The sequence below is a fragment of the Opisthocomus hoazin genome, chromosome 15 (assembly GCF_030867145.1).
Source record: "Opisthocomus hoazin isolate bOpiHoa1 chromosome 15, bOpiHoa1.hap1, whole genome shotgun sequence".
NCBI classification, from domain to species: Eukaryota; Metazoa; Chordata; class Aves; order Opisthocomiformes; family Opisthocomidae; genus Opisthocomus; species Opisthocomus hoazin.
Window position 1 is genome coordinate 21,990,695 of NC_134428.1, and position 12,707 is coordinate 22,003,401.

The 12,707-nt window shown below is 43.1% G+C and overlaps 1 protein-coding gene across 2 annotated transcripts in view; it reads left to right on the forward strand.

The window, feature by feature from the left end:
* Positions 1-12,707, forward strand: part of FOXK1 (forkhead box K1) — a 58,676-nt gene that overhangs the window by 21,437 nt on the left and 24,532 nt on the right. For both annotated transcript variants that reach the window (XM_075436913.1, XM_075436914.1), the window contains exon 2: positions 6,478-6,675. In XM_075436913.1, the coding sequence (XP_075293028.1) occupies positions 6,478-6,675 (198 nt within the window). The remainder of the gene's footprint in view (positions 1-6,477; positions 6,676-12,707) is intronic.

A 12,707-nucleotide genomic window follows, 5' to 3' on the forward strand; every position in this document is an offset into this window, starting at 1 on the left:
TTAGTTTGATATTGGGTGCACCAGTGCCTAAACTTTCCTAGTGAGTCTTTTATGCTAGCCAAGGCACCTTCTTTCAGACTGCTTCAGTGTATTATGGGAGTAGGGAGTGGATATATGACTTAATGGGAACTTGATTTTCATAGATGCAAGCATGTGGTTCTTCCCTTAGCTGATTACAGAAGATGAAGAAAATGAGTTACAGGAGGTAATTGGGACATTTCTCTGTAATGGCTGCTACATAAAGTACCTGCACGTTGATCGCGGCCTGACATCTTGGCATTTATTCTGCAGGTTGACTGAAAGGGTGAGAAGTATCTACCTTGCCCTCCAGTAAAATCACATCATGTCCCTTGAAATAACTGGTAATGGTAATAGCCTGACTAAGACGACTGACAGCAAATCCTCATTTGTGCTGAGAAACCCAAAGTGGTTTTAGAACTTTGTGCTTGGGAAGAATACCACATTCTTCTGGGTGGACTGTATGTAACAGACATAAAACAAATTGGTTTCAGAGAAGTTACAGGGGACAGAGAAACAGCTGTTGCTTGGGGCTTGTTTGGGATTTCTTTTTTCCCTTTTACAAGGGTTTTTGTGGCCATTCATGGTCAAACTTTAGCTAGTAATGACATAGTTATGTTTCATCATGATGTGCTGCTGTCATTACAGCTCTGGCTACCCACCTGTGCTGAATCCAAGGTGTTTACTGATTGTAGAGATAACTGCCTCATCCTTAAGAGTTGGCTGCTGTCCCCTTGTATCATAGAAACACAGAATTGCAGAATTGTTCATGTTGGAAAAGACCTTTAAGATCATTGAGTGCAACCATAAACCTAACACTAAACCATGTCCTTAAGCATGACATCTACATGTCTTTAAAATACCTCCAGGGATGGTGACTCAAGTGCTTCCCTGGGCAGCCTGTTCCAGTGCCTGACAACCCTTTAGATGAAGAAATTTTTCCTAACATGCCATCTTAACTTCCCCTGGTGGAACTTGAGGCCATTTCCTCTCGTCCTATCACTTCTTCCTTGGGAGAAGAGACCAACACCTGCCTTACTACAGCCTCCTTTCAGGGAGTTGTAGAGAGCGAAGTCTCCCCTCAGCCTCCTTTCCTTCAGACTGAACAGCTCCAGCTCCCTCAGCAGCTCCTCAGAGGACTTCTGCTCTGGACCCTTCACCAGCTTCACTGCTGGACACGCTCCAGCTCCTCAATGTCTGTCTTGTCATGAGGGGCCCAAAACTGAACACAGGACTGGAGGTGCAGCCTTGCCAGTGCCGAGTACAGGGGCACGATTGCTACCCTCGTTCTGCTGCCCACACTATTGCTGATACAAAGTCAGAGTGGCAGAAGGAAAGTCAAAGTCATGTGGCAGAGGGAAAGGTTTACATACTGAGAGTCAGTGGTGTGGTCACAGTGTCTGCAAGTTTAAAAAGAAAGTGGCAGCTGCAGCCAAAGGAGACAATCTTGCTTAACTATGGTTTTTTGAGTGAAACCTTGGTTCTGTGTTACTGTTCTGATTCGAATTGTGAAAAGTGTTGTTTTTAACAAAGCACTTCTTACAATGCTTCTCGCTCGACCTGCATCTCGGCACTGTTTGTTACACAGATGCTGCTGGTGCATTTACACCCACAACATTCAGGAATAACAGGATTTCATAAATTATGGCAAGATAAAGTAGACAAAGATGGTACCGACTTGTTGATGACAATGCCATGTGTACCAGTCTTCCAACTTTTCTGGTTATTCCCTTTTGCATAATAAACTGGAATGATGTTTATATATAACATAACGTACAGTATTATATATTATCTTTTTATATATTACATAAGATATAAAAATATCATTCCAGGTTTTATATATACATTTTTGCATATCTATATATATGTGTTTCACCTTGGCTTTTTCATGATTTGTCTTCTCCATTTTGTCATTGTGCTTTTCCACAGTGTAAATGTGAAAACACAAATCCAGCACAGTTTTCTGTCTCCTTTTAAAATTTGTAAATAGCCTTTTCTTGCTCTTATGCAGCAGATCTCAGCAGAAGTCATTTGGTGTTGAACAGCACTCAGGGTGCTCTGACAAAGAGATCAGTGACTGTAACAGCTTCTGTTGAAGCTGGTACTATGTTTTAGCAAATGCATCTCTGTTTCCTTTGCATCTGTGAGTAAAAAGTGCTTTGAGGAGGGGGAGAATATGTCTGCTTTTTATAGAGTCATGCAAGGTATGGAGTCATTTTGTTGGGTTTTTACCTAACCAGTTTTCCTGAAGTCTGCTTTAGGGGTGACTGTTTATGTAAAGTCTAGTGTTTCCTAGCACTCTATTTTCAGACCTTATGCAGATGAAATGCTTGTGGTCACTGTCACTGGTTCACCACATGAAGGATGCCTAATAGCATGGGTGCTCTGTTGTCAGCGTGAGGAGCTGGTCCAGGAAACTTTCTGAAAATCTGTCTTAAAACAAACGAGCAAAAATTCTAGCAACATCTTTTATATCACTGTAACCATGTGTGGCATGTGCATTCCTTCTCTTCGCCTTGGTCTCCAGTGTATATATAGCATACATTCAGCAAGTGCTATGGAGTCTGTGAACTCAAGCATGCAGCAGGGAGCCAGCAATCCATTTGCTTTTACTTTCTCCTGCCTGTAATCTAGTAAGGCAAGGATTGTTTCTATGCAGTTTATGGAAGGGGGGGGGGGGGGGATGTGTCCGTGTGTTTTTAGTTTTAACACAAACTAACAAAAAGCTTTCTATTCTTACTGTCTTGGAAGGCACTCTAGAGAAATGGGAATCGTTTCCCACAAGGAATTGATGTATGCAGCATACTGTAACTGTGTATGAGTACAATACATATGGTTTATATGACCAGAGATTGCAGGATGCACGTGTCTGTAGCAGTTACTGAGTAAAACTCAGCAATTCTGGAACTGGAGCAGTTTGCTTCCCGCCTATACCAATACTAAGAGATTTTGCAGACCATTAATTTAGCCCTCTAATCAGCTGGAAATTTCAGAGGTGCTTAAAAGAGTTTCCTCTTGGGCACCCTTGGAAACACCAGTTAATTTCATTATGCTTTTTATGTTGCATCTAATCTGTGCTTTCAGATTGATCTTTTTCTCATGATGGAAATGTTAAGCAGTAGTAGTAATTGCTATGCATCCTTGATAGGAATCATGCAACATGGATCAAGTAGTATAACTCAGTTTAAATAACTTGAAATATATACACTAGTCTTAAGGAATGCATGCTAAGTTCTGCTTGGGCTGTCTGTCTTGTCCTGCTTATCTTCTGTAGAAGTATAATTCTCATAGGTTTAAATCCAGCGCTTATGTGCCTCACTGCTAAATAGGACTACCTGATATAATTTGAGTTTAACCTCTTTTGGTCAGAAACAGGTTAATTAAGGGAGCAATTAGAAAAGCTCATTAAAACTGCATTCAGGTTCAGTGTAATGAAAAGTGAGCTTCCTGTGACAAGATAATTCAGAAATCGTGCTTTTCCGATCCCTCATTGAAACCGTTCCCCAGTATTAGTGCGTGTATGCTGATTTGAAGCAGTGTCTTGGGCTGTGCTGTTGTCATTGTTTGCATTACTGTGGTGGTTGTGATAGAGACTGGAACAATGAAGTTAATTCCAGGCACCTTCTCACCCCTGAGGGAGGGGAGGAGTTCTGCAGGAATTTACAACCTATTTTGCATTGTATTTCCATTTCTTGGGTCCCAGGTTTTTACAACAGTAAGAGCATAAATTCAGATAAATTACCCCCACCTTGGCTTTGCAGGCAGTGTCAGTACTGAAAGCCAGCACAGACCAGGCTGCAGAAGCCTTCTAAAGCTGTGAGCCCCCTTGCATATATCCGGTCTGATTTTTCTGGGACTGGTTTCTTACAAAATGGCCCTGTACATGCTAGCTAGCATAATCTGTGCAAGCTGGCGGTATGTCCTGGGTTCTGCTTCAGTGGATTGAGAAGCCTGTCTTTCCAAAAACGAAAGCACAGCAGCCAACAATTTGTTTGCTTGTATAGTCAGCCCAGCCCAGCCTCCCTGTTTCCCTTCCCTCGCTCCAGTCTGAGATTGTGGGTAAGTCACGTGGCTGAATCGGATAGCTTTGGGAAGGCTCTCAAGGAAAAGTAGTATTACACAGACCTTTTCAGCACATGTTTACTCGTTTAGTTTAGGCTTCATATTTCAGGTTGACTCATGATTTTGGAAGAGTAATGGTGAGATTTTTGTTAAGATTGCCTGTACTTGCAGACTGATTGGACTTGGGTGCAGATATCACGTTCTTATCGAACATTGTTACAGCATCAATAAGTATAGTAGAACTGAGGAGTTAGTTGCACCATCACCTGGAAGCAATAACGTGTAGGAGATGTGGACCTTGCATTAGGGTCCTTCTGAAAAGGAAGACTTGAGTGGCAGTGGGATAGAGCTCCTTACTCCCCGCAGTGGGGATCTTCTGGCCTCAACAGTGCTGCAAAACTGCCTTAGGGCTCTGTGCAGTCAGGCCTGTTGAGATCAGCAGCAGGTTAGGATTGCACTGAGCACTGTTAAACAAGGACTGATTTTTTTTCCTTGACTCAGATGTTGAAAAATGCTGAGCACCTGGCATTACAGCAGAGAATTCCATTGTTCTGTGAAAGAAAGCTCAGCTTTTCCCCAGTAAGGGCTTGAGAAATAATGAAGCTTTGCTCATACTGGTATTGAGCCTTAGTCCACGTGATGCTCATTGCAAAGTTATGTATTCTCTGCTTTTTTCCATAAGGAAATCCATGTAGTAGTACGAAAGCTTACAATCCAGAGTAAGGTTCAGCAGCATTGTTTCAGGTTCGTCTGGGTAAGCTGTGTGCCTGCTGCTGGCAGACATTGGAAGGCACGGACACTGCTGTTTTGAATTGTGCGTTTGTATTGCGTCTGCAGGGAGCCGTGTTTGGAAGGGTTAGATAAACACGATTAGGCTGCATCGCCAGCAATGATGTTCTTATTTAATGCATTAATGAGTGCAGGTGGCAGGACCTCTGAAGTGAATTATACGCAATGCAAACTCCTGCTGTCTGTAGGAGAGCCATTGCGAGTCCCAACTGCTGAATGCTGAGCCAGCTCATTTAAGAGATGAGGTGGGAGATGGGAATGAGCTTCCCATGCCTGAATGATAATTTTGCACGCTTCACGGCAGGTTTCTGAACATTACCTTACAGCAGAACTAGCTTGTGTGGAAGAACCAAGAGCAAGAGACTGTGTTTTTAGAGCTGTAATAGGCTGTTTCTCTGCATTTCTATCGATAGCAGCATTAAGACAAGGCAGTCACAAATCTGCATTTACTTGCCTGCCACTTTGTGCTGTTACCTGGCAGGATTCAATAATGCACCGGTTAAAAGAATTGTGTTGAGGCAATACCAGCACTTGCAGTACTGGAATTACACTGCCTGAGTCCCTTCATTTCCTCCTATAGGCAAGATGCTGGAAGCCAGCGCCATTGCTGTGCTGTGCTGCTGGCCTTTCGCACGGTGAAACCTGGTTTTTATTTCCTGCTTCTTTAACCTTAGTATCGGTGAAGTGATCCCTGGAAAGCTTGTATTGAGCTTTAATTAGACAATAACGTGCAATCAATAAGAAGGATTGCAGAACACTCGCTCTTACAGCCTTGTGCCTATTGTAGACACTATAAATTAGAAAGCTTTCTGTTCAGATGTGGAAAATGTCAGTGCCTATTTCCTTTAGAATTTCCCAGCATCTCCTGAAGTCTACACTTGTAGATACGAGATTATTATTTTTTTCCCCTAAATAACAATTGGGAAGAAGTATTATTTGGAGAAGAAATGAGACCCTGTAGTCTTGCAGGGGCCCTGTTCATACCCTGTTAGTTATAACCCATGCTGTCTGAAGGGAGGCACTTCTAAGTGAATGTATTTGAATCTGAAACCTGCTAGATGATCCTTTAGCATCATGTGTAGAGATATAAATGGGTATTAGTTATACAATATGTAGAGGCCCGTCTTTAAATAGTGCTGTCTGGTCTTACCTGGAGGCTGTTTGTTGCTCTGTCTGGACCTTATGACTCTCTTGTTCCATGTTGCTGGTGGTTTAATACTTTCCTTGTACCTTCCTGAGTTATGTATGAGGAGCTAATAAAAGGTAAATCCTAGTCCTTGATATAGTAGGAACTCAAGAGTATGTCGTTGTAGTTCTGCATCTTGCTTAGTCATTGATTGAATACAAAGCCTTGGGGAAATCACTTAGCTTACCCAAACCTTCAGCTTGCATCTAATCACTAGATAATACGTGATACACTATGATACATACACAGATATTTGTGAATGATCAGTAATTCTGCCCAGGACTCTGCGCAGAAAGATGGTGTAGAGAATGATGGACTTCTGTGCTTTGAATGAATTAATGATTTGGCAATTGCATACAAAAACATTTAAATATGTTTAGTATCATGTGTGAAACTTACTTTTCCCTTTCTTTCCCTTACAGATGTACTTTCCGCTTCCCTAGCACGGTTATAAAGATCCAGTTCACATCTTTATACCATAAAGAGGAAGCAAAAGAGGAAGCCTCATCACCTCCCCTTCGGCCACTTTACCCTCAAATATCGCCTCTGAAGATCCACATCCCGGAGCCGGATCTCCGGAGCGTGGTCAGTCCCCTCCCGTCCCCCACAGGCACTATCAGGTAAGATGTTCGCTATCCAAAGTGTGCTTTCTGGAAACTCCATCTGTGTTCTCGAGCACCAGTCTGTCAGCCCTGTTTTGTGTGGTATACTTACTGCATGAAATGCCCTATTAAAAATAACTGGCTAAATATCTGATGTCCAAAACGATTGAAGACTGCTAAAAACTGTGGTGTGGTGGCTGAAACTAGGGCACAAGTGTTTTGTTTAAGAGCTCAAAGGAATGGGGGGGAGGAACTTTAGTGTTAGTTTTGCACTATAGAGTTACTGGTCTATCTTTGGCAGTGGAATTGGATCTGTCAGGAGCTACCTATATGCATGGACAAAAGAAAACAGGCAAATATTTTCTGTTAGGACTGCCTATTTTATTTCAATAATATTCTGTTATTGGTGGGTGATGTTAGCTGAAGTCAGGGACAGGGGTGGCCATTGGCATGTGGTTTCCTGGGAATAGAAGGAAATGGGGGTAGGATACTGACCATGTGCCGAGGGGCTGGAGCAATCTGAATGTGTATCTGTGTGAGTATCCTGTTTTGTAAACTACCTGATGGATGAATGTGCAGTAGCAATAACCTGAACATCAAGTTACTGTCTGGAAGATTTTCTTTCTTTCTCAGCGAGGAGTTGCTGTTACAGAATTGTGTGTTGTCCCCTTTAACATTAAAGCTGTTACTTGAAGTGTAATAAATTTTATAAAGTAGACACATCGTGTATGATGATATATTAGAGTTTTAAAACATGTAGACCTCAGAATAGCAAGAGTGTACCTGGTAATAGTAATAACCTTTGGTTTGTTTTCTCGTCTGTACATTTGTAAAACGGTATAACACACAAACATCTTCTGACAGTTAGCACTAATACAGTGAGTAGTATTCAAATTTACATGTCTGAAAACGACTTCAGTGTCACAATGAAGCCAGTTTTTGGTTTTGCATAGATCGGAGGCGCTTGCTTGTTTGGGTTTTTCCCCTGGTCCTGCAGAGCTGTGCAGATGTGCAGTGCAGATATTCTAGAAAGAGGAGGCTGGAGGTAGCTGTGGTTTTAGTCCTCTGTTCAGACACTGCTTTTAGTTTATATTTAACCTTCTCTTTTTAGATGAAGCTTGTTGCTGGGAGGGGAGGGGGATGGTTTCTTTGCCAACATATGGTAGGTAGTTTCCATTCAGTCATCTTGCGCAAAGCAGCACAGTGTGGTTTGTGTTACTAACGGAGGCTGTATCTTTTGACTCTGGCATATGCCTGCAACTGATATTTGACTCCCCGAGAATGTTTCTTTTGCATAAGGAGAAAGTGGAAATAGTAGTGTTGAATTGTACTCAGCCCCTAACGGGGTGTTTACTAAGGATGATTAATGATTGCATCCGTTTGTCTTGAGCAGAAGCTAATCCAGCCAAGTCTTCAGAAAACCTCAAAAGACATCTGAGGTTTCACTTGCCAAACCCCTTTCGTTTCCGAGTTCCTCTTACAGAGGAGGGGCTGATGCGTCTGTAAACATCCCTGCTCAGCCCCTTCCACCTTCCCCTCGCCCCTGGCAGGGTCTTGCAGCTCTCGTACCCTCCGGGCCGCGCTTTAGGAAGCGATTTGGGTGTTTCTGCCTGAGAAAGGGAATGGTCTTTGGGGAGCGTGGAGCTATGCGTTCTGGCCATCCGGCTTTCAGGGCAGCTCTGCAATCTAGGTGGCTTCCCAGCAGTGGGTGCGGCTGGCACAGTGTCCTCTGCCCCTTCCCAAAGGCAGGGCTGGCGGGGGCTCAGCGTGGGACCTGCACCCCTGGCCCATCGCTGCCTTTGGGAGGTGGTTGCATGAGCTGGGCTCTCCTCCTCCTCCTCCCTCTCCCCCTTCCAGTATTTACTTTCCTAATTTGGTGCGTTTGCCTCGCTCCTCCCTGATTGGCCCATGGAAAATTATTGCAGTTTGGAAATCCTGGGCAGGGTGAAATTTCCTTTTTGGAAGGCGGCTCCTGGCCCCCTTTTCCTGCCTGAGCCGTGGTTGCGGGACAGGGGCTGTACCTGGGCTCCCAGCGCCAGGCCCAGCCCTGCCCTCCTGACCCCAGCCCTGCTCTGCCTCCCTGTTTACACTGCGTCTTGCTTCCCTGCAGGCTCCCCCCTGCAAGCTGCTGGGTTTTTTCCAGCCTGTTTATTTTCCCTCTGCAAAGTGCACCGCCTAGAGAGGGAATGAGCTTTAGTTAAACAAAACCAAACCTGCCACCCTCAGCAGCTTTGCAAAGCAAGATTCCTGCTTCCTCCTAGGGAGAAATGTGTCTGCTGTTTTCTTAGCTAGGTGTTTTATCTCCAGGAGGGGCCGTTTGGTAGATTGTTTTGAATGCTGTTGTACAGCTTTAAGGGAAAATGTTGGTTGGCAGCATGCTGTGAGGCTTACACAGAGGCATGGCTTATTTCTTCCTGCTTTGAGTTCAAAATTCCTTTTAAAAAAAGTCAGACTTGGATGTTCCAAAAAAGAAAAGGCCACTGTGGTTGTAAGGAGTTGGTAGAAGCAGCCTGTCCGTTTTACACAATGTGAGAAAGGGCAGAGCAGCACCAAATATCTTTTCAGAAGATTCAAGATTCTGAAAAGCTGTGTGAAAACCACGTGTAGTTTGGTTAAATTCAGCTCTGTCTGTTGAGATAGAACTGATTCACAATTGCAGGAGGTAAGGGACAGTCTTTGGGCGTGTGCTCTTAATGTTCTGCAGCTTGTGCTTAGAGGATCCTCTTCGGGTGACACCCTTGCTGGTGGGTGATGTGAAGTTCCTCACCTGTGCTACAAAGTCTTAGCTTTGCCTGGTTTTGCTGTAAGTCCATGATATCGACATGAATGTGCCTCCAAATACGTGTTATAGTCCAGTCCCCAAGAGTGGCTTGTGCTTGGGTTATAAACAGATCCACAGAGACAAGGTGTGATGTAGGAGCCTATTCCTGGTCTCGGAGTCATGCTGAGTTGCAGTTTAGATTTACAGTGTTTAGTTTTCCTTTTATTGTCTTCCAATTGGTGTTAATGACCCTCTAGTAGTAACTTAACTGTTTTCCAAATAGCATCTCTCTCCAGCACTGCCCCTCAGGGTTGGGTTCTTTAGTATTTATGAAAATGAAATTATTTCTCTGTACACTCTTCCCTATTCTAAATAGCAATTATGATCTCACTGATATACTTTTTTAAAAAAAGTTACAATAAAGAAATACTAAGTGCTGTACTGTGGAGGTCAGTATTGTTATTCATTATTTTACAGCTGTTACTTCTGGCTTATCTCTGCACCAGAATGGCTGTGGGCTTGAACACTTTGTCTTATACTTGTTTGTTTTTTCATTGAAAGGGCATGGATAGTTAGGTTACATACACAGTCTTTATCAGGAAAAAAAAAAATAATAATAATTCTTTGACCTGTAGGAGGAAGAGCCCTTAGAGCCCTGTGAGAACGACTGCTAGAAAAGTGTCTGGTGAGGTTCTGTGCTAATCTAAACTGGTACATATTTCTGTGTGGACTCAAATTTGTATTTTAAAGAATTGTTAGTACTTAACAAGCCTGCCCATGTTTGGCCATTGCGAGAAGGGTCAATACCTAGTTTACAATGAAATTAATGGTGTGAATAATGAAAGATCAGCTGGTATCCTTCTGCATCTTTGTTTTATAAGGTCAATTAGTAAACCAGAAGATGTAAACTGAATTGCCATGGTTTCAGAAGCTATATTTTTTTTAAACCTTGTTCCTTTTTTCCTGATTGTCACTAGGCAAAATTAGTTCAGTAACATGTTGCATGCTCTGATAGTGGATTACTTGGAGGCCTGCACTGCAGGAACTGAAATTACCTTGGCTTAGGCACCACCTTGTTTTGTGGCCTTTAACAGGTCACTTAAATTCATTGTCTGATTTTTATGCATGTGTAGTGTATAATAGATAATTTATGTATTGAGCTTTTATTCCGTAAAGAATGACAGAAGAGTCTATGTGTGTGTGAACTGTGTTATAGCAGATGTGCAAATGCTGGCTATGCTTTGATTGAGACTCTGCTTGGAAAAGGGGGTGCTTTTCAGTAGGCTCTAGGACAGCCGTTCAACACTGTTTCAGAATACTTGAGATTTAAGCTGAACTTGCACATTTCCTCTCAAGGTATGTAGTGAGAAGCTGAATGAACCCTGACTTCAGTGGACGCGTTCACTCACTGGAACAGGATGCATAAATATTGTCTGCTCAGTTTCATTCAGGCTTTCCTTCTTCCTATAGCACTATTAGCCATTTAACTGAAAAGCCAGTGAAGAGCTCCAAGGCACGTTTTTTGCAGGCTCTTTTGCATTGTCTTGGTTATCCATTACTTCCTGCATTCAGGCAGAATATACAGCTCAGGTAACTCCCACAATTGGACAGACCGGTGATTATTTTTAATCACCCTTGTCTCCAAACCACAAGCCAACTCATGTGATGCATATACATCACGTAAGAAAAGCAACAATCTCTAACAGGCTTGGGAGTTCCTACGCATGTTTATTTCAGATAATGGACCATGTGCTAGAGGAGATGTGCCAAGCCATGTGCTGGAGGAAAGGCTGCAGAGGTCGCCGGCTACACAAGCACTTCCTCTTCCCCTGATCAGTGTAAAATGTTTGCTGAAGCCGCGGTCGGAGTGAGCTCACTTCCTTTCAAAGAGGGGAACTGCTGGAGCATGGACAAGTAATAAGAATTTCAACTTCTGTGGATAGCTAACTTTCTCTCGCTGCGGCTTGTTCGACAGCTTTGTTTTTCATCAGTGTTAAGCAGTAGCTCGCAGATTTCTCCTTTCGCATCAAAATCCAGCTTGGTTTGGCAGTCTCACCACTTGTGATTGTTTCTGAAACCTGAAACATGCAGCATGCAAGGACTTGCCTTTCTGATTTATGTTTTTGGGGCTAGGCCGGGGAAGGAGAGAGCAGCAGAGGATTCTCACCCATTATTGCTGATTGGTGTATCATGGAAATGTTCATTTCGCAAGCCAAAGTGCTGTACTTTGACCTGATTCTTGCTTATTGCACGTAAGAAGTGTCCATGTATCTTTTGGTGCCCCTTTTTGCAGGCTCATGAAATGAATATAGAGGTAGTCTGAGGTTTGTGGCATTTCTCAACCATAGTCCTTGTGTGTAGGGCAACATGCCTCCAATTTGCTTTTGAGGAGGAGACTGGAGAAGATTTTAAGAAACGGGTTCCTCTTTTGTACTCAGTAGGGGCTTAACAAAATTTCACTGTTCAGACAGGAATCTGTATATTGGCAGCATTGTCGAGGTTGTAACGCTTAGCACTGCAATGTCTCTTGTACCTGCTTCACAAATGTGCACTAAAGCATTTTTTTAAAGGCATTGCCCATGTGTGTACCATATCCTAAACCCGTCGAAGAGATGGTTTTTTTTTCCTCTTTAGCAATGCAGATTACAAGTTAGGTGAACATTTTTGTGTGGGATCCTAGGTAATATTTCTGCTTTGTCACAGAGAGCAAAAGTACTTTATGCATATACCTAGCTTACAGTAAGCCTCTATAGCTTGATCCCGACAGATACCTTTCTTGCAGAAAGGAATGAAACTAAGTAATAGGGCAGCTTTCCTGCATTCTTGTACTGCCTCTCCTTCTGGGGAAATTGGCACTGGGGTTTGGGAGTGTTTCTGTTCCCAGCTTGTTCATAGACTTGTAATGTGGCCATAAATAAATCATTTAACCACTTGTTGCTTCATCTTTTTTTTTTTTTTCTTCCCTCAGCCTGTAAAATGTGGCTAGTATTGAGAGTCTGGAGATCTTTGCGTAAGAATCGCTGTATGTGCTCAGGCAACAGATCCCTCTGGCCCAGTATTCTGCCTCAGAAAGGTATCTTTGGGGTAATGTAAGAACACAGAAAACAGAGTAATGCTAACTTAGGTGCGGTCTGCCCCCACCATTTTCTTGGATCAGGGAATGCCTCGGGGCAGGGACTTCCAGATCATCTGTCTGATAAAGCCCCTGATGGATTCAGTCTTCCTCTTTTCCCCAAGAACTTGGATAATGGCCTTTCGCATTCACGTAAGCTTTTTGCATCAGCCCTGT